This window comes from Trichomonas vaginalis, chromosome III, assembly GCF_026262505.1.
Source record: "Trichomonas vaginalis G3 chromosome III, whole genome shotgun sequence".
Taxonomy (NCBI): domain Eukaryota; phylum Parabasalia; order Trichomonadida; family Trichomonadidae; genus Trichomonas; species Trichomonas vaginalis.
Genome location: NC_067205.1, coordinates 5,943,599 through 5,964,478, shown reverse-complemented (window position 1 = coordinate 5,964,478; position 20,880 = coordinate 5,943,599). Strand labels below are relative to the sequence as shown.

At 34.4% G+C, this 20,880-nt stretch overlaps 13 protein-coding genes and 2 pseudogenes across 15 annotated transcripts, besides 1 other annotated feature; 7 read left to right on the top strand and 8 right to left on the bottom strand.

The window, feature by feature from the left end:
• Nucleotides 1-1,122: 1,122 nt before the first annotated feature.
• On the top strand, nt 1,123-1,338 carry TVAGG3_0649650 (uncharacterized protein; the record flags this gene model as incomplete). The annotated part of the gene is made up of 1 exon (XM_051241587.1): nt 1,123-1,338. The coding sequence occupies one exon, from the start codon at nt 1,123-1,125 to the stop codon at nt 1,336-1,338; it is 216 nt and encodes a 71-aa protein (XP_051088174.1).
• A 20-nt stretch (nt 1,339-1,358) lies between these two features.
• TVAGG3_0649640 (N-acetylmuramoyl-l-alanine amidase family) lies at nt 1,359-1,595 on the bottom strand (the record flags this gene model as incomplete). The annotated part of the gene is made up of 1 exon (XM_051241586.1): nt 1,359-1,595. One exon carries the CDS (start codon nt 1,593-1,595, stop codon nt 1,359-1,361), a length of 237 nt encoding a protein of 78 aa, XP_051088173.1.
• Nucleotides 1,596-2,326: 731 nt separating this feature from the next.
• Nucleotides 2,327-20,880: part of a mobile genetic element that runs on past the window's edge.
• TVAGG3_0649630 lies at nt 3,654-4,562 on the top strand (annotated as a pseudogene). The gene has a single exon. A coding segment is annotated over exon 1 (909 nt).
• Nucleotides 4,627-5,674, top strand: TVAGG3_0649620 (protein of unknown function, DUF4106 family; the record flags this gene model as incomplete). Its single annotated transcript, XM_051241585.1, has 1 exon — nt 4,627-5,674. A coding segment is annotated over one exon (1,048 nt), but the record flags the coding sequence as incomplete, so codon positions are not given.
• TVAGG3_0649610 lies at nt 6,916-7,896 on the top strand (annotated as a pseudogene). The gene has a single exon. A coding segment is annotated over exon 1 (981 nt).
• Nucleotides 9,510-10,196, top strand: TVAGG3_0649600 (uncharacterized protein; the record flags this gene model as incomplete). The annotated part of the gene is made up of 1 exon (XM_051241584.1): nt 9,510-10,196. The coding sequence occupies one exon, from the start codon at nt 9,510-9,512 to the stop codon at nt 10,194-10,196; it is 687 nt and encodes a 228-aa protein (XP_051088171.1).
• Nucleotides 11,031-11,462, top strand: TVAGG3_0649590 (uncharacterized protein; the record flags this gene model as incomplete). The annotated part of the gene is made up of 1 exon (XM_051241583.1): nt 11,031-11,462. The coding sequence occupies one exon, from the start codon at nt 11,031-11,033 to the stop codon at nt 11,460-11,462; it is 432 nt and encodes a 143-aa protein (XP_051088170.1).
• Nucleotides 11,499-11,918, top strand: TVAGG3_0649580 (protein of unknown function, DUF4108 family; the record flags this gene model as incomplete). The annotated part of the gene is made up of 1 exon (XM_051241582.1): nt 11,499-11,918. The coding sequence occupies one exon, from the start codon at nt 11,499-11,501 to the stop codon at nt 11,916-11,918; it is 420 nt and encodes a 139-aa protein (XP_051088169.1).
• On the bottom strand, nt 11,935-12,099 carry TVAGG3_0649570 (uncharacterized protein; the record flags this gene model as incomplete). Its single annotated transcript, XM_051241581.1, has 1 exon — nt 11,935-12,099. A coding segment is annotated over one exon (165 nt), but the record flags the coding sequence as incomplete, so codon positions are not given.
• Nucleotides 13,209-13,397, bottom strand: TVAGG3_0649560 (uncharacterized protein; the record flags this gene model as incomplete). Its single annotated transcript, XM_051241580.1, has 1 exon — nt 13,209-13,397. The coding sequence occupies one exon, from the start codon at nt 13,395-13,397 to the stop codon at nt 13,209-13,211; it is 189 nt and encodes a 62-aa protein (XP_051088167.1).
• TVAGG3_0649550 (KilA, N-terminal/APSES-type HTH, DNA-binding family) lies at nt 14,026-14,589 on the bottom strand (the record flags this gene model as incomplete). Its single annotated transcript, XM_051241579.1, has 1 exon — nt 14,026-14,589. A coding segment is annotated over one exon (564 nt), but the record flags the coding sequence as incomplete, so codon positions are not given.
• Nucleotides 14,678-15,067, bottom strand: TVAGG3_0649540 (KilA, N-terminal/APSES-type HTH, DNA-binding family; the record flags this gene model as incomplete). Its single annotated transcript, XM_001295992.2, has 1 exon — nt 14,678-15,067. One exon carries the CDS (start codon nt 15,065-15,067, stop codon nt 14,678-14,680), a length of 390 nt encoding a protein of 129 aa, XP_001295993.2.
• TVAGG3_0649530 (organellar and viral DNA polymerase type B) lies at nt 15,402-16,316 on the bottom strand (the record flags this gene model as incomplete). Its single annotated transcript, XM_001295991.1, has 1 exon — nt 15,402-16,316. One exon carries the CDS (start codon nt 16,314-16,316, stop codon nt 15,402-15,404), a length of 915 nt encoding a protein of 304 aa, XP_001295992.1.
• TVAGG3_0649520 (uncharacterized protein) lies at nt 18,916-19,635 on the bottom strand (the record flags this gene model as incomplete). Its single annotated transcript, XM_051241578.1, has 1 exon — nt 18,916-19,635. One exon carries the CDS (start codon nt 19,633-19,635, stop codon nt 18,916-18,918), a length of 720 nt encoding a protein of 239 aa, XP_051088165.1.
• Nucleotides 20,294-20,878, bottom strand: TVAGG3_0649510 (phage tail repeat-like family; the record flags this gene model as incomplete). The annotated part of the gene is made up of 1 exon (XM_051241577.1): nt 20,294-20,878. One exon carries the CDS (start codon nt 20,876-20,878, stop codon nt 20,294-20,296), a length of 585 nt encoding a protein of 194 aa, XP_051088164.1.

The following is a 20,880-nucleotide window of genomic DNA, read 5'->3' as shown; positions in this document are numbered from 1 at the left end:
GCTAATACCTTCAGGAGTGATGCAACCTCCATTTAGTGAACGAACGTCAATATGTTGAGCTGGAATCATGAATGGATCTTCCTTACTGAATAAACGTGGTATTGCTTTAACTGATTCTTCAATTAAACCATATCCTGGTGTAATGCATTTATCCTCTAAAACTTCCATCTTTGTGCATGAAATAATAACGTCATCAACTGTTGCGTCAGCAGATGTAGCGGCTAAGCTTGTAATTAATTTGGCAGGAAGTCCGATTTGTTGGAATTTGCGATCATATTTATAAACATGATTCATAATCTTTTCATAATTTTCATCAGTTATCTTTTCAATAAACGTAATTTTGTAAATCAGCAACTCTTAACGGTCAACTGACAAAATACTAAAGTATCCCTGAAAACATAATATTTAAGAATGATATCACCAAATGATTTAGGAATAATCATCGAACGCCTGAAATGCTAACAAATCATTACCGGAATAATCATATCAAAATATATCAACTTCTTCATTTGCTTCTTAAAACTTCTGAAGGATCAATATATTTACCACATACTGAGTTATCATATTTTGAACATTATTATATAACAAATGAACAAACTTTTTAACTTTCCTTTCTGATTTTGGTTTATATGTTGCAAATGCGAAAGATTCACGGGCGCAATCCATCTGAAGATAACCGCATCACCCTCTTTCAGTTTCTACTTCTAATTGTTTAAAGCTTTGATTTGATGATTTGTAACCAACGAATAAACGCATGCATTTAAAAGTGGCATCACATGTGAAAGCTTTATTTGAAACTAGAGTTGGCTTTAACTTTGCGTTTAATATATGTGTCACCTAATTGGTTCACATCATGAGCTGGATTTGTAATTCTTAAATGAGTTTGTTTATCATCAAAATATGGAGCATCAGAGTCATAGCATGAACTTTCAAGTTCTCTATAATATCTTCTACGGCGTCATTCTTTGCGAATATTTCATTATCTTTTCGAATGAATGAAACACATTTCCATTAATTGGTTTAGTGTTTGGCACCAAATAGTTAGTCGTCATTTATTAATAAATAAAAAAATCAAAATTAAAAGATGGAAATGAATTTTTAATTTTAATGAAATAATCAACTATGGCTGCAGGTATATTTAAGAAACTGTGGGATAAAGTAAAAAGAGGAGCTAGTAAAGTTTGGGAAACATTGAAGAAGGGAGCAAATTGGATATTTAAGAATAAAGAAGCAATTAGTGACGTTGCTGAATCAATAACACCAAAAGCTGCCCCAATAAGAGAAATTTTAAATAAAGGAGAAAAAGTTTATCAAAGACTACAACCGATACTAAGATAAAAATAATATTTATTTTTCCACTATTTACCTCCTATTTTATTAAGTATTCCTTCAGCTATTCCACCAATTGCGTTACCTGCTTGTGCTCCCATCGCCGGATTACCTGCTTTAGCACCTAATACTCCACCTATGATAGTTCCTGCCGTTTTCGCTACTGGTGCCAAAAAGTTTGCAATGGGTTTAATAATCTTTTGATGAACCCAACCCGCAGCTTTCTTAATTCCATCCCATAATTTTTTAAAGAATCCTGCCGCCATTTCTGATTTAATATTAATTAAAAATTCATTTCATCACTTATATTCTAATTTTTTTATTTAATGATAAATGAAACCGATTTTAAAAATAAATGAAACAGAGGAAGAAATAAATGAAAGTGAAAATGTTCAACAAAAAATAAACGTTGTTAAACCAATTACTGAAATAAAAATTTTTTCATCTGTTGAAGAATTTAATGACTATTATGCTAACAATAAAAAATTATTTGAAGAATTGACAACGTGTAAATTGAATAAAATGTTTAAAGTTGATGGATTCAAAATTTCAAAAATAAAAGGAGTGGTTAGTTTGAAATCTATTCCTCAATCAAGAATCACCTCATTAATGAAAATAGATGATTTAACAAAAAGAATAGAAGAGATTGAAGAGCGAATAAATCAAATTATTGATTTCATAAATTCAAATAATCATTAGTTTCAATTTATTTTTCTCGTTTATGAGGTCTTTGATTATGACTTCATTGATTCCATTCAGGATTTAACATTAACGTTTAATAATTCACAGTCTTCCTTTTTAAATAAATGTTTTATGTATTCAGGATTAACAATTCTATAATATTGCTTCCCTTTAAATCTTTGAATATAAACAGGAACACCATCCTCTAAAATTCGATAATCTATTTTATCTGGTTTTACTTGTTGGGTCATTTATGTAAGAATAAATAAATTATTTTAAAATTAATGTTAAAATAAATGATACAAAATCGTTCAATAAAAAAAAAAAAAAAAAAAAAAAAAAAAAAGGTAGTGGGGCTTCCAGGCACTTCGTGCCTTCTAGCCCTGAAGATGTTTAGTATAAATGAAGTCTTAGAGGACAAACATGACTATGAGTTTTGATATGACAAGATAGAATATGAGAGAGGTCCTATAAACCGGAGAAAGTGTTATATAAACATCTGTCATATTACTCAGAATATTATACAGAATTCAATAAAAATATATTTTAGGTGAAGAGGTGAGATTTCACCTGTTTTTTCACCTCATTTTTCACCTCTTGAATTTTCATGAATTTCATCGTAAAGACTTTGTCAAGATTTCATCGTAAAGACTTTGTCAAGATTTCATCGTAAAGACTTTGTCAAGACTTCTTCGTAAATGTTTTGTCAAGACTTCTTCTTCGTAAATGTTTTGTCAAGACTTCTTCTTCGTAAATGTTTTGTCAAGACTTCTTCTTCGTAAATGTTTTGTCAAGACTTCTTCTTCGTAAATGTTTTGTCAAGACTTCTTCTTCGTAAATGTTTTGTCAAGACTTCTTCGTAAATGTTTTGTCAAGACTTCTTCTTCGTAAATGTTTTGTCAAGACTTCTTCTTCGTAAATGTTTTGTCAAGACTTCTTCGTAAAATCAGACAAAAATATATTTTAGGTGAAGAGGTGAGATTTCACCTGTTTTTTCACCTAATTTTTCACCCTCTTGAATTTTCATGAAATTTACACCAAAAATATATTTTAGGTGAAGAGGTGAGATTTCACCTGTTTTTTCACCTAATTTTTCACCCTCTTGAATTTTCATGAAATTTACACCAAAAATATACTACTAGGGTCATTTACGAAGAAATCTCAACAAAGTCTTTACGAAGAAATCTCAACAAAACATAGACAAGAAAGTTCATGAGAAATTAGATGAAGAAGTCTTAACAAAGTCTTTACGAAGAAATTCATGAAAATTCAAGAGGTGAGAAATGAGGTGAAAAAAGAGGTGAAATCTCACCTCTTCACCTAAAATATATTTTTGGTCATTTACGAAGAAGTCTTAACAAAGTCTTTACGAAGAAATCTCAACAAAACATAGACAAGAAAGTTCATGAGAAATTAGATGAAGAAGTCTTAACAAAGTCTTTACGAAGAAATTCATGAAAATTCAAGAGGTGAGAAATGAGGTGAAAAAAGAGGTGAAATCTCACCTCTTCACCTAAAATATATTTTTGGGTCATTTACGAAGAAGTCTTAACAAAGTCTTTACGAAGAAGTCTTGACAAAGTCTTTACTGAAAAAGTGTCATACAAACAACCGTCAAAAACCGCTTTTTAACTTCACTTAAAATGCCACGTAAGCTACGTAAGAATATACGTAAGAGGAAGAGAGCATTGAAACATCCAATAGTAAAACTGACACCACAACAACAGTTGCAACAACAAATGCTGAATGACCCCACTATGTTGCAACAAATGTCAAGCAATCCTATGCTTTTAAACCGAGTTGTTGGTGCACAGAGTGGAGGTTTAAGAGCGGCACTTTTAGCGAAAATGGCAGGCTATGGTGGAGCTGCAGACGGAACAGCCTATAACCCTCAAAGTCAAATGAATTTGAGTTCACTCAAAAATCAAATATCAGATGTCAAAAAGTCAAACATAGACATACAGAAGCAAATAAGTGAAAACGAAAAGAAACTAGAATATGACAGACACACAAAGAAACTCAATGAGTTAAACGTAGAGAAAAGAAGAAAGAAGAACAACTGAAAGAACTAAGTACAGAGGAATATGCGAAAAAAGTGTCAGAAAAAGCAACAGAAGTAGCAAAAATGGAACAAGATGTCATAAATTTGAAAAACCATACTACTCAATATAAAATACTGAAAGATGAAGAGATAAAACAAAAAGCCCTGAAGACATATATGGATAGCGATGAGTATAAAAAAGAAGTTGAAGCAAATGTAAAGGCAGAAAAACTTTTACAGTTGCAAACCAAACCGTACAGTATGAAAACTTAGCACAAGAAAGTAAAAATAACGACGCGGCTATGCAAAAGGCAATGAAAAGCGCAGAATATATAAAAGCTAACAATGACTGGTTAGATGCCCAAGCCAACGCTAAAGCAGCCCAACTCATAGGGTCAATAAGGACAAAAATACAAGCGGATGAAGACAGTTCAAATGAAACTTTAACAAATGCTGACTTTAAGAACGCCTTCGAAGCTCTTCATAGTAAGGTGAAACAAGTGAACGACTTCTCATCTGGAAAGAAACTGAAGTCTGAAGGTTTCGACAAAGAGTTAAAAGAAGTAGCACAAAATATGACGAAAATAACAGATGCAGCAACGAGACAGGCAGTTCAAAGTGCCTATGACGCCGTTAGAGCAACTGTTGTGAAAAGTCAAGAAAAAGAGTTACAACAGACCAAAACAGACCTAGTAAATGCTTTCTTAAGAACGAAAAGTCAGGTAGGACATTACGCTGCAGATGGAACATATGTGCCAGCTGGTGGAACTTATATACCACCAAACCCTCCAAGAGAAGCACCTGCACCAGGACTACCTAGAACATTTACATCGTCACATGGACACAGACACAGGCATGCACCAAAACCACCTCCACAACCAACACAACAACCAACACAACAACCAACACAGCAACCAACAGTTCAAAACCCTGCACAACAACAACCACAAACAGAGCAAGGACATAAAAGAAGTAGAGAACAAGGAAACCAAGAATTCTTAAAAATGCTTAAAGAAGAGTGTGGTTTCCCAGATAGTATTGACTTTAGTGACAGATATAAAGAAGCTATTGGAAAGTTCAAGGATGGAAATACTGACCCGAACCTATTTAGCTTTATGGCTCAGCACCAAAACGGATATAATCTCAAACCTGGAAAATACAAGCTCGCTAAGGGATATGATTTAATAGCATATCATCCAAATGACATGGATGAATTTACTCCGAGATATTTGATGTCAGAGCTAAATGACAATTCAACTTTCGTCATGAAACGCGTAAAAAATAGAGACGGAACGAAAGAACAAAAGCTTATGAATGCGGATGACGTAGATAGGGAAATTGTTGAAAACGGTCTCGGAATATATGAAATGCCAGCAGATGAGGTACAAGAAACTCCACAGGAAGAAGTTCAGATACAACCAGACATGGAAGAAATAGTTCAGCAACAACAGCTAGAAGAGCCTGAAGGAAACGAACAAGTCCTTCCTTTGGAAACTAACTTCACAGAACTAGATGAAGATTTGGAACAGCCGAAAAATCTTGACCCTCAACAAGAGTATGCGGAGAATATGGAATATTTCCAAGAGTCTAAAAAAAATTCGGCTGACATAGTAGAAGAATATCGAAAAATGTTTGCCGACATACAAAAGACTCCAACACCAGATGAAAATATTCAGCATAGAATGGAAGTACTGAAAAAAAATGTACACAAATACAACAACCCTTTTTACTTACGAGCATTTAACGTTCAATCTTCGGATGAACTCGGTGAAAATAAAAGGTTAAATTTCAAGAAAACATATAGAAATGAAACATTGTTTAAAGTTCATTCAGAACCTAACCAAGATGGAAACAAACCTACTTTTGTTTCTGCAGACGATGGAACTACAATGAGATGGGGTCATAAAGCTAATCCAGATAGGTGGTTCATAAACTTACAACCTCAATTCCAAGAAGTTGTAGACGCAATGGAAGTCAATGGTGAACCAGATATAGCTGGTATTTTAAGCGCGGCTTTAATGCCATTGAAAGATATGAAACATGCAGATATTTTGGACCAGTATGAAATGAACATGGCTGATGGAAATATAACACCTGACGTTCTAGAACATTTATCTCAAAGAACTACACAGAACCATAAAGATGGTATATTTGGTGAAGAGTTTAGAAAGAAAGTTAGGGATAGAGAAGAAGAGAACCTATTGTACATGACCTTGCAAACGAAAGTTTACAAAATGTCATAAAACTTACTTTGCAGACAATGAACGAGAAGGGATGAATATTTAAGAAAACTCAAATGGACAGTACCAAATGAAATGTTAGTATTGAAAAACATGTTCCTTGACAAAATAAAACCAACTACAGAAATAAACGACGCAAGACTGAAAGATTGGGTAAAAGCTTTCCCATTCACAAAAGATATTGTTGGTAACATGGAAAGAAAACCAGAATGGCTACAAAAACATATATTTGGAAACGAGCATATTCCATATGGACAGGCACTGTGTTTGAAGAGCTTGAACCAGAAACTCAGGAAAGAGTCATGCAAACAATACGCGAAGACTCAAATACAGACTATGACAAAACTCTTTCTAGGATATAGGTTACCTGAGATGGGCGACCAGAGCCAAAAGGCAAAAAGGACATGGGAAATTTGCAACATACTAGATGAACATAATGCAAAGATGCAACAACTTCAAGCAGAGGGCAATGAAGGAAAAAGAAGAGTTAAAAAACTCAGTCAGGAAGAAAGTAAAGCTTGGTCCACGTGGGTTCTATTATGACATATAAATCCAACTATTCTATATTTTTACTCATATGAAATGTACGCCGCTCAGAATATAACGCCAACAGTTTTGGATGCTATGAATGGAAATGTTTCCGAATGTATAACGAATGCGACAATGCCATTAGAAGGTCAGAAATAGTTCCTGGAACTTACGAATATACAACTGCTGTTTCTTATGGAAATGTAGGTGAGTTTGGAGAAGGTTCTTCAACAACAGTAGATATTGCTTGCGACAGGTTTCATATAATTTCTATTGACAACTCTTTCTTATACGTGGAACAAGACATTGAAATAAAACCTTCTGCCAAGTTGTCTGACAAGAAAGGTTGCAATGGAATTTTCTATGTCGGATACCAATATGCTCCAGAAGTTTTCATGGGATATAAGATATATTCTAACTCTGACTTAGTTCAAACAGTAACATGGGCAAACTATGAATGGTTCGCTTTGAGAAACTCAGTACAACCACAAGCTAGAGAACAAACAGACCAGTATGCCACCATTGAGAAAATAAGAAGACTTGACCCTAACGTTCCAGGAGTTTATGTTAACCTTTCTGGTTCAGATGGAACTGCAGTAACCAAAGTAAAACTGAAACTTAGAGTTCCTTTGTCATCTTTCCTCATCTTCAGGTTTTTAAGATACTTGCCAAACTGGGCAGGAAAAATTTCTATCGAACTTACTCCAAGCAAAAATAACTTAGTCATTGCACCAACACAAGACCCATTCACTCTTACAGACGTAAAGGGAGCAAATCAAACGTCATTCGCCGAATTTTGCAAAGACAAAGTTGACTTAGACTTTGGTTTCTCAAACCTCAACACTGAAGTAAACTACTACTTCAATGCTGCTGGAACTGCTTGGGACCCAGTTAAGTTCACATGCGAAAAGTTTGAATGCAAGAGAATAGAAAGCAGACTTGCAGTCTATATGTTGGACCCAGATATTTCAAATGCTTTAGCTGCCAAATATATTGCAGTTCCACTTATGTTCCCTATACACCAAATATCTGTCAAAGACTTTGCAGGTGAAGTTGGAAACCAAAGTGCTGACCCAGGTGCAAGAACAGATATTGCTTTAACAACTGCGATGAAACATGCAGATACTATGTTTGTACTGTTCAGACGAAATAAATGACTATTCTTGCTTCTACAACCCTGGTATTAAATACCATATAAACATAGATGGCAAATACTATCCAAGAGAAGAATATTCTACAGTTGAGGATATGAGGTCATACAACTTGACATTAGATGCTATGAACTTTAACAACAACTTCACAACAACCATTAACCCTGAAATGCAAAGTTCTATTATGCCATATGTGAAAGTATGGACCCATACAGGAGCTCAAAACACTCAATATACAAATGGAGACCGTTCAAACTTTTGGCTTGGCATTCCATTTTGCTGACTCAGAAGACTTTATGGGTGGTATTTCAACTGTTGGTACTGTACAAATACAATATACTGGTGACAGAGACGGTCCAAATGAATTGAAAGCAAAGAAGTTTACAAAACCAATAGCACTTTTCACGGAAGATGCTCTTTTGAAAATTCGTTCGATGAAACCTGCTGGGGCTCCTCAGATTGGTATAACGACAGCTTCCATCGAGCAGATTTTGGCAGCAGGTCAGTAAGTTGTTCTTGAACTGACTTCTCTCCGTCAAATATTGACAGTACGCCAGTTTTGATATAATATTGTATTAAAAACTTTCCTTTAGAAATATCGGTCAGTTTTGTTGTTATATTTTTGTCTGCTTCAAGAACTTTCACCATCTCGGTTATACAACTTTCTTTGCTTTATGAAAATATTTTGGTTCAGCAAAGACTGCTATTCTATAACATTTCCATTGTTTGTGTAAAGAACTACTCTGTCAATGTATTTGTATTGTTTGTGTGTGTAAACCTTGTTTTGCTTCAATTCGAAGAGATACTCAAATACGTCCATCTTTTATTCTAAGTAAAATGTCATTTCCGAAAAATAGAAGCGTAAGTGTTTCAAAAGGTTTAATGGCGGTGGCAGATGTGAAGTTAAATTCACCAACTCAAACAAAAGTCAAAGTGTTGTTGTCAATGTCAAAGACAGAGATGTTGAAGTGGAGAAACCATACGAAGACGAAGATGGTAAAACAATAGTTCCTGTAAAAGAACAACCAACATATCCTGAAGTTAGCAGAGACTTAAGTTCTGTTGCAGATATTCGAAACGACTACCAACAACTTAAAGACAAACTTAAAACTCAGGAGAAGATTTGTCAAGCTTTGGGTATAATGTTAAACTTGGTCGAACACAACCCTGTAAAAGTGAACTCATATGTCATTGCACCTCATGAAATTTTGAAAGAACTATTGAAACTTTTGACAGAGGCAGACGATATAAACATCAAAGAAATAGAACCCGACATTGCTTGCTGTGGTGTTTCATATAATGTCATTGACAAGATATACGTTATGAAAGGAGGTGAAACGTTGAACTTAAAATATAGTTTCCCAGACGTCATAAAAATATTTGACGACCACAACATTTCATTAAAATTTACTTGCTAAGTAAATGGCAGAAGACATCAGTGGTTTATACTATTACGACTAAAACCCTGAGTCATATAATTCTATAACAACAAACTTACAAAGTCCTCAAGGACGATATTGTAAACTGACCTTAAACACGATGACGACTAAAGCCTGTTTTGCTCTTTTGACACCAGAAGACTTTGTTGTTGTGAATGGTAAAAAATACTTCTTTGAAGATACTTACTCAGATATACCACCAACAGGTTTTGTTGACTTATTTAATACTTTAAGGACGGATGTAACATGTGCTGCAACTAGAGCAGGTTTCATTATGTTTGGATGTCCGACCGAGTTTAGTATAAACGATATGAGCTATAATACAAAACTTATATCTGGTTTTTACTACCAACAGTTTCCTATCACAGGAAAAGGTGTCATACAAGGTTTGTCTGTTCCATTGACTTTAAGTACACCTATTTTATATATTGTTTCAAACTTAGGTTCAAAGTGCTATTCGAATGTCGACAGAAACTACTATGACCAAAAGATACTTATGCGTATAAACAATACTTTCTCTGCTGGTTTGCCTATTGTTCATTCGAATGCAGAGTTTTCAGCTTTAGTGAACTCAAACACTTTAGCAAACATAAACTTAACCTTAGTCGACGCAAACTTTGTTCCTGTAAAACTTTTATGTCCTATGTATTTGTCAATGACGGCAGAAAGTTTCGAATTGGAAGATGCAACTGGTGAAAGTATTGTACTACAAGAACAACTTCAACAACAAATAGCTCAAGAACAACAAATGCAACAAATAGCTCAAGAACAACAAAGTCAAGAATAAAAAAAAATATTTTTTTTTATTTTTATAAAAATGTACAGAATAGACGTTTCAGATTTTTATGACTTCCAAGCGTTCAGAAATATGTGTCCATTTAGAGACTATAACAAAGCAGTCGAGAATTTGAAACGTTTAGTCATTTATGTCGACTCTGCCCCAGAATGTTATGTCATGAAAGAATGGGATGTTGTCTTTAACAAACCAAGAGCGACAATAGTTTCAGAACAAGAATGTAGACAGAAACTTAAGAAAATAAAAGTCGTACAAGTTGGTATGAAGATGTTAGATGCTTGGGATATCTTATTGTCAAAGTTAGAAGATTTTTCAGTTCGAGGTATAAAGTTCTATACACCATCTCCAAACTTCTATTCTATCTTCACTGGATATAAATACGAACAAGTAGAATGGAAAGAAAATGTTATAGAAGCTTGGTTAGACCATGTCAAAGAAATTATATGCAATGGAAACGAAAGAGTCTATGAGTATATCTTATGTTGGTTTGCAAACATCTTACAATATCCAAGTGCTAAAAATGAAACTGCTCTCATTATAATTGGAAAACAAGGAACTGGTAAGAACACTTTCTTTACAGATATCTTATGCAAACTGTTAGAGGGCTATTCGAACCCTAATATGACAAACTTAGAAAACATCTGCGGTAAATTTAACTCTTCAATAGAGAATATGAAACTTATAGTATGTAACGAACTTCAAAGTATAGATACAACAAAGGTTTTAAACTCAGATGCTTTGAAGAGTCTTATAACAGACAAAGTTGGAGTTGTTGAAAGAAAATATAAAGACCAAAGAGTTTGTGAAAATGTTGCAAATTTCATCATGGTTTCAAACAATGTTGTTCCGATGAAGTTAGAAAGTTCTGACAGAAGATATGTAGTTGTCAGAACGTCAGATTCTCATATGCAAGATACAGAATATTTTGACGACTTAGCAGAAACTTTGACACCTAACTTTTACAACCACTTGTTCTCATATTTCATGACATTAGATATTTCTAAGTTCAATCCAAGACAAATTCCATATACCGAAGAGAGACAAACATTGTTAGAAGCAAACAAGAGTGTATATGAACTGTTTATAGATGAGACTAACTTTGAGTGTTTAGATGAAAGGTCATTGTACGATTCATATAAACAGTATTGTCAAGAGTATGGTTATATGGCAGCGTCTAAACGAACATTCTTGGCAAATGTCAAAAGTCTTTTAGACATACAGAACGGCGTATATACAAAGAAAAATTTTTCTGAGTAAATTTAAAAAAAATATTTTTTTTATCCGATAGAAAAGATGACGAAATATATTTCAGTCAACAAGTACATGACAGAAGTCAAAGAAGAACTAGACCCATTCATATATTTGAATGTTTACTTCTACCATTTTGAAAAGTCTACATTTGACAAAGTTTGGAACATCGAACCTGTTAAGTTTGCTATTGTGACTAAAAATGGTGCGAAATTTGAAGACTTAGACATAGAAGGTTTGTTAGCAGTCAAAGAAAATTTTGACAGAAGGTTTTCAAACCTTAAAGAAGGCAAAGCATACAAACTTGTTATACCTTATGAACCAAAGAAAGCAGACGACTATGAATATTATGAGTCTAAGATAGTTGAAGTTCAAGGTAAATTGGGTAAAAAGATTTTAGAGTCTAAGCCAGTGTTTGCTCCTAAAGAGGAAGAGAACATTGACATTGACCCAGAAATGTTCTAAAAATAAAATTTTATTTTTACATGTCATATCTCACCTTCTCTGGAACTGGTTCAGGTTCTTTCTTCTCTTCTACTTTCTTTTCTTTCTTTTCTTTCTTTTCTCTCTTCTTCTTCTTTTCTGGTGGAGTTATGTCAAATTTCTCAGAACCATATTTATGTAAAAGTTCTTTGTCCTTTAATAGCTCTTCTATTCTGTTTCCTATTTCATCTTCAAGAACAGCGCATGTGTCTTCTTTGCATTCTAAGAACTTTTGTTGGACTTCATCTCTCCAAGAGGCGTCATCTCTGTCAACAAGTCTGTCATTGACAAACTTAAAGACTTCTCTGCCTAATGTTTTATGGTTCTTGTCATATTCCCAGAAACAGAACTTTAGAACAAATTCCCTTTCTTGTTTACACTATGTAAGATTTTATGGTCTACAGATGTTTTGCTGTCGAAAAGCTTGTCTCGAATATAGATAGCGAAATCGCTAGACATTTTCAAAAAGATAAAAATTTTAATTTTTCTAAAAATATGTTAGAAAAAAAGTTTGCTGACATTGACAAGAAATTTGAGAATGTTTTAAACAAGAACAAGAGGAAGTTAGAAAATGCTCAGATAAAACCCATACATGACAAGTTCCTATTTGCTCAGAATGGTATAACAGGTCTAATCGCACCACCTGGGTCGGGTAAGACTTTCACTTATCTAAAATGGCTGCACAACAACAAGAACTAGATGAGAAGAACCCATTCTATGAGTTAGTTGTTATTTGTAGTACTTCTGGTCAATTCGACCAAACCGTAATTCGTTCAAAGATATTATAAAAAAGTCTAAGTTAGTATGTATAAAGACTCTGAGTTGTTAGATTGGATAAAGAAGTACCAAAGAAGAGTTTTGAAGTACAATGCTATAAATGAGTATGTCAATTCGAAGTTTAAAGACCCAAATGAGGAAATGCAGAGAATATTAGAGAAGAAACACTTCAGAAACAAACAGAAAGAGATAGAATACATTTCGAAGAAATTGCAATCTTACGATTGGAAAACGTACCCTCATAGATGTCTTCTTATCTTAGATGACTTTGCTTCTCATCCTTTGTTAAAGAACAGAGAACAAGACATGTGTCGAATTCTTAAGAAGCTCAGACACTTTAACATCTCAGTTGTCATTTGTGTACAGACAGCAAAGAGTTTAAGTAAGGATGTTAAAAGAATACTTACTGATATTGTACTTTTCCCTGGATTGTCCGAAGACGATTTCATGGAACTTATGAAAGAGTCCATGGCAGGTAAGTTTGACAGACATGAACTATGGGAGAAGTACAAAGTCATACAAGACCCTCATACTTCTTTCAGAATTCACATCTACGCGAACAAAGTTCAAATTGTAAAAAGTCAAGCGTAAAAATGTAAGTGTTTGAGTCTTAGTCTGTTGTGGTGCTGGGGCTGTCGGTTCTTCTGGCTTTGGAATGGACTCGGTTGGTGGTACGTCGGACATTCGTTTGTGTCCTGTCGGAAGGAAGAACTTTTCCTGTCGGATGGAAAAAATTTTCCTGTCGGATGGAAAAAATTTTCCTGTCGGATGGAAAAAAGTTCTCAATTTTCGAAAATTTGAATGGTTTACGGACGGACAACTGGAAATTTTTTTCCTGTCGTCGGGAAAAACTTTTTCTGTCGGAAGGAAGGACTTTTCTTGTCGGAAGGAAGGACTTTTCTTGTCGGATGGAAGGACTTTTCTTGTCGGGAAAATATTTTTCTGTCGGAAGGAAGGACTCGGAATGCCAGAAGGATTTGACAAGACAATTTAACTTATAGAGCTACCTGAGCCATCTGAAGTCAAGCGTAAAAATAAAGAGTGCAATTTACTCTGCTTGTTTGAAGTTGTCAAAATACTCTGTTATTTTTTCTTTCAGTAGCGGCAAATCTTCTTTGAATGTAAGTATTGTACAACCTTTCATATCATAGTGTGTTTGAGGTAACGTATCTTGAACTATCTGTTTAACATCTTCATTCGGTGTCATTGAAATCGGTAAGTTTTCGCGATAGAACCAATTTCTGTCAGATTTGTAAATCTTAGCAAGGTCGTAAAAGCTTTTGTTGTTTCTTCTGACTAAATGCAACATAACCATATCTCTGTCTTCTTCATTTTCCATCTCTTCAGTGTAAATCATATACTTATAGTTCTTTTCCTTTCCTTTTGGTACCGAACGTGGTATTCTTTTCTGTATGTTTTTGTCTTTTGCTTCAATGACTTCATCTTTTGCTTGAAGTTTCTTTTCCATCTCTTCACGTTCTTGTCTATGAATTTCATCTAACATCATGAAAATATAACAAGCGTAACGAGGTGAAGCCCACATTGCTACAGCATTTACTAAAAGTCTATGAACATAATATCCTTTCAAACTATTTGGCAAATTTTTACGATTTTCGTACGGAATCTCGTTCCTCGGTTTTCCGAGGAACGCAAACATATGAGGAAATTCTTCTAAAAGTTCTTTTGCCTGCTGGTTTTCAAACCAATGATATGCTTGCTTTGTAGAACGAAGAGCTGTCAAAATACTTTGCATTTGGTACATATCGTCTTTGACCGAACGAATGAGACGTAACTGTTTGTTATATTGTATGTACTCGTATTCTTCACTTATGGCTTCATGAACGATAGCAGGTGTTGTGTTCTCTGTTGTTGACATATCTGTCTTTACATACAAAATAAAAAATAAAAAAAAAATAAAATTAGCGTTATTTTCTTACTTTCACAAAAGACCAAAAATAAACGCTTTACATGTATTTTTCAGCAACTTCGTCAAGAAGTCTGTAAATATACCAAGCATAGCGAGGCGAAGCCCACATTGCTATTGAACTAACTAGGAACTTATGAACATATATACCTTTTAGATGTGATGGTAAGTTTTGTCTGTCTTGGTACATTTTTTTAAGTTCTACATGTTCAAACTCACTGAGGAGTTCATGAGTGCTATTTAATTCAAACCAGTCTTGTGGTTTCTTAGTATCTGGAGCAAAACATGCTGTCAAAATACTTTGCATTTGGTACATGTCATCTTTGACCGAACGAATGAGACGGAGTTGTTTGTTAAACTGAACCCACTCATATTCTTCATTTATGGCTTCATGAACGATAGCAGTTGTTGTGTTCTCTGATGTTGACATATCTGTCTTTACATACAAAATAAAAAAATAAAAAAAAAAAAACTAACTTTATTTTTTCTATCTTATGAAAATTCATGAAATTTGGTCATTTTTCAGTAAAAATATATTTTAGGTGAAGAGGTGAGATTTCACCTGTTTTTTCACCTCTTTTTTCACCTCTTGAATTTTGTATAAAAGATATGATTTCAGGGATTTTTTTTACGAAGTGTCAAAGTTCTCTTCGTCACTCATAACAGTTATATAATGAAATTTGGTCATTTTTCAGCAAAAAATATATTTTAGGTGAAGAGGTGAGATTTCACCCGTTTTCTCACCTCTTTTCTCACCTCTTTTTTCACAAGCGTTTTACATGAATTGTACGATGTATATTTGAAATCCTAAACAATTTCGTAGCTTCTATTTCTTCTTTTAGTATGTCAAATGTTTTAACGATACCGAAAGTTTCTTTATACTTCTTCTTGACATCAGATAGAAGGAAATCGTCTGCTGTTGGATAGTTTTTGTTCAGAAATTCTAACATGTCCATTTTATCTTCTGCTGGTTTTTCTGCTTCTTTCTTTAAATCTGCATAGTCGTTTCTCATTCTTTCTATCTCTTTGACGGAGTAGTTATATTTCCTCATTGCTGCTTTACATTTTGAACATTGCGGGTTCATTTTTGCATTGTACATTGAAACCTTACCTGCAAGTATGACTAAGGCGTCAATGGTTTTCTTTAACTCAAACATAGCGGGTCTTATTTGTTCGTTCCATACCTTACCTCTTCTATCTTTATCTCTTATCTGCCATACACATTCAGCAACTAACGAAACAAAGTTGTCGTAGGTCTTAAACTCCCCAGATTTATATATGTCAGAGATGTTCTTATATACCATATCGCAATCTTTGTCCATGACTTTGTGGTTGCAATGAAATCCAAGAAACTCATAGTTTACCTTTCGTATGAACTTCTTTATTTCTACCGAGTCAGTTGGTTTCACTTCAATTTCGTCGAATTCAGGAATAGTTAGTTTTTGTTGTTGGATTTCAGGTAGTTTAGGTAGATGGTCAATAATATCCTGCATTTCATAAAGATACTGTTCATTTGTTTCATCTTTCGCACTACAGTTTAGATCTCCTTGGAGAAGTTCTTGCTTTATCTTCTGGATTTCTGTTTCGAAAGTATATGAAGAAGGAATGAAGCTTTTCATCTCTACTAACATTGACGTAGGATTCATGACTAACGAGTTTGGTGAAGTTGTTGCTAACATGTTCTTACAATAAAAATAAAAAAATATTTTATAAAAAACTAAAATATATTTTTTATCTTAAGGAAATTCATGAAAATTCAAGAGGGTGAAAAAACAGGTGAAAAAAGAGGTGAAATCTCACCTCTTCACCTAAACATTATTTTTGTCGAAAAAATGGTTCATTTACTCACAATATTTTTGTACAAAACGACCCCAACCTTTTAACCTCTCTTCTGTAGCTTCTAATGAAACTTTAGCGAGTTCATATTCTCTAAATTCTCTCTTTAAATCTTCTTGTTCCCATTGGTCTAGTTCGTATGGAGAGTCTCTATAACCAGAACATATCTCACGTTCATGTTCTATTTGTTTTTCATGCATTTTTCTAACTTCTTCTTCGAACAAAGGTTTTGCATTCTCTACTGTATCTTCAAGTTCTTCTTCATCTAACTTCTCATGAACTTTCTTGTCTATGGAGTCCAGAATTTTTCCAACTGCTATGCAATATTTTGGAGAAGCCCACATTGCTATATAGTTTACGAGTCTTGGGTCTACATACGTTCCTCTAACCTGTTTGATTTCATCAGGAATTCCTGCATGAACCTTGTATAAAAAGCAACCGTCGGAATTCCGGCGGTTGGTATATTCTTCACAAAATGCCGTATAATACTCTTCCCAGGACTTATTTTCCAACAACTTTCTAAAGTCTTTCCTAAACTGCTGACACATATTTGTTACATTTATATAACCATCCTTGTCTCTACGTAAGACTTCAATACCGTTGTAAGTGCCTTTTGTGAATGTTTCGCCATTAGATTTGTTCGTGAACGTTTTTGCTTCGACTGACATTTCTGTTCTTACAATAAAAATAAAAAAATATTTTTTGGTGGGACGTCGGACATTCGTTTGTGGCTTAACCGTCGGACCACAACGATAAAAATCTCTGCTACTAGCAGTACTGCTACTGACAGTAGCAGTACTTTTACTGACAGTAGCAGTACTTTTACTGACAGTAGCAGTACTTTTACTGACAGTAGCAGTACTTTTACTGACAGTAGCAGTACTTTATCGTCGAAAACCCTCTCAAATTTTCCTTTTTACTGCAACTAGCAGTACTTTTACTGCAACTAGCAGTACTTTTACTGACAGTAGCAGTACTTTTACTGACAGTAGCAGTACTTTTTCTGACAGTAGCAGTACTTTTACTGCAACTAGCAGTACTTTTACTGACAGTAGCAGTACTTTTACTGACAGTAGCAGTACTGCTAGTAGCAGAGATTTTTATCGTCCAACTTTACAAATGTAAACTCCTATCGTTCTATTTTCTTCACTAGGGTCTAACACCAAAGTAACCTTACAAATGTAAACTTATATCGTTCTATTTTCTTCACTAGGGTCTAACACCAAAGTAACCTATGTACATGAAATTTCACTGCATAAAAGGAAAAAACCTGCGCGAATCGGGATTTGAACCGAGGTCTTCGACGTCTGTAGCGAGGTAGCCCATACCACTGAGCTATGAGCCGCTTGCATATTTTTAAGTAAAATATAGTATATTTGTCATACAGTGAAGGATGACCAAACTTAAAAAAAATAAAACTAAAATATATTTTTTTCTATCTTAAGGAAATTCATGAAAATTCAAGAGGGTAGAAAAGAGGGTAGAAAACGGGGTAGATATACCCTTCTACCCTAAAATATATTTTTCAATACTTTTTCAGCACTTCTCCGTAGTTATATATGAAAGACAATTCGAGATAAAAGTCGTAGTACAATGGAACAATATGCTGCACACCGTTTGTTGTGAACCAAACTTGAAAGTCAGAGAAACTGTTACTAGGTGGTTCGTAGAATTTAGAAGCAAAGTCATAAAAGTCCTTACCAATACAAAGAAAACTATTGTTGCTTGAACTGAAACTTGCATGACACATGACATTTTGAGGGTCAAACACGTTTCTATAAACTGTCAAATCTGTTGGTGGGCGTATAAACCAGAACGGACCGTCAGGTGGTAATGGTTCGTTCTGGTTTAGTAACCGAAGAAATTGTGCCCAAGAACGTTTGTCTACTTGCCAAAATAAAAACTGTGTATCTCTTGGAGGGTTATTTTCAATCCTTTGAAATGAAACTGTGGAGTTCATCTTGTCATATTCTAGTTTCAGATAGTATGTTCCATTTAGTAAAGAATCGTATTTTTCTTGAAATTCCCAGTAGTATTTGTTTATTTGAGTTTGAAAGTCATTTAGAGTCTTCTCAAGACTTTCGTCTGAACGAACCGTAAAGATTCTCATTTCGTCAAATTTGTCTAGTAGACCGTCAGAACCTCTATACTGACCGTGAAAATATACTGCAAACATAAACGCGTTAGTTCTTTTTGAAAACAAAACTCTTCTAAATCCTATTGCCTTTGCATCTGAAGGACTTTGAAGCCAACGAATTGGATAGTCAAAGCGGTAGGAGCCAGATGAAATTTCTTCATCTGATATAGTCCTACCAGCGTTTGTAAAGATATAGTCTAACGGTTTTGTATCTGCTACTTTTGTTCTTTGTTTTTCAACCTGAAACATTTAATATATGTAAAAATATACTGTTTTAAAATGGTATGCCATTTCATATTTCTCATCTAACAAACAAGTTGTCTGACTGCTTGAGGGTTAGGTTGGTACCATTCGAACTTCACGCTTACAATTCCTTCAATTGCATTCAAAATGTCTGAGTCGGAGTCAACCATTTGTTCTCTCTTTGTAGTCTTGAAAGCGTCAAGAAGTTTTGCGGCTGTTGTGACATTGCCATGCGCATAGTATATATGACCGTCCAAATCTGTTATAGTTAGTCTGAGATTGTGTCCTTTCTTATTTCCGTCTTGTATAGCAGCAAGTACACCCATGAAGCCTTCTTTGTTCTTTCCTTCGTCAAAGTTTACTGTAAAGGTTCGACCAGATGTAATTTGACTTCTAACTTCACGGTACTTCTCATATGCATATCTTGTTCTTTCCATGGGAGCATGTGAGTCTTCACCTTTTCCTTTTTTCCTTCTCAAGGGATGCAATTGTTCGTTATGTTTCCAGTAGAATCTGGCAAAGCCGTCGTGTCCTTCAACTTGAGGCTCACTAACATTGAAAGGCAAGTTCATAAGACGTTCTTCTTCTAACCTCTCTAATCTGTTTGGATAGTTGGTTCGCGCTGTTTTTAAGTCCATCTCATAGGTCAGACCAGACAATTTGTCATAGACTTTTATGGGTCTTCCCTTCCTATATTTAAACTTCTTCGAAACTCTCCAGCCATATCTTTCTAACTCTGCTTTTATTCTAGCAGACCTTCTATCCATTCTATGCAGGGGCATTTTTATAAAAATAAAAATATACTGTTTTAAAATGGTATGCCATATAGCTTCTTGAATTTGTTAAGAAGTATTCGAACGCATTTTCCATCTGTATCTCTAGCGTTTACATGAGCATAGCCCGTCTTAGTAAAATATACTTGTAATTTCCTATAGTTTACGCCGGTATAAAGGTAGAAAGAGTCCTGTTCTTCGCTATAGTAGTAAAACTCAAACGTATGCTTACCATAGTCTGTAATTTCAATTGCTTCATCTTCTAGTTCGTCGACAAATTCGAATACAATATCTCTAAATTTGCCTTTGTTCTTATTGTTTTCAGAACGAGTAACCCAACGTAAGTTTTCAAGTCTATTGTCGTTTCTTATATGGTTTATATGGTCTACAAAAGGTAAATTGTTAGGATTCGGTATAAAATGAGTTGCAATGACAATATGTTTAAAATAGTGTTTTCCACTCATATCCATAGTAGTATATCCGTCATTTCGCTCACATTCGCTTAAAACTCTTTTTGTCTTTTTGTTTCTGACTTCAAATGACTCACAACAGTGAATTTCATATTTCTCATCTAACAAACAAGTTTCCCAACGGTCTTTTCCAACAAACTCGGCGTACATTTCAAATAAAATAAAAAAATATATTTTAAAAAATATATGTTTTTTCTTTACTTTACGTAACCGCCTGCTGCCATAAGTCTTTGACGCCAACCCATACCAGCTAATGAAGGTTGACTTGGTTTAGTCTGGAGACTAAACTTTGGTTTTGGTTTATCTTCAGTTTTTGGCTCACCTTCTTCTATTGGTTTTTCGTCACTTTTCGGTTCCTCTGACTTTACCTCACTTGCTGGAACAGTTGTGTCGTCAACATCTTCATAAATATCATATGCCATTTGTTTTTGTTTTCCTTTCAACTTTTTGTGTTTGTTGTAAAGTTTAGAATATTTCGACTCTAAGTCAATGAGATGTTCTATAATGAACTGTTGGTCAGTGAAGTAAACTTTTCCATCTGTTGTCTCGAAAGCTCCTTCAGACTTCAATATTTTATTTGTGAGAGTCTGTTTCTTTTTTGAGATACTAGCCGTTCCATTTCTATGAAAAGTGACTTTATAGTTAGGGTTTGTATTTCCAGACCTGGCACTTTCTATTATTGAATTTTTCTCTTCATCTGTAAGTTCTTTGACGGGTTTTGACAATGGTTCTGAACTTTTTGTTTGTGGTGTCAAATCTACCGTTTCAACTTCTTCGGTCATTT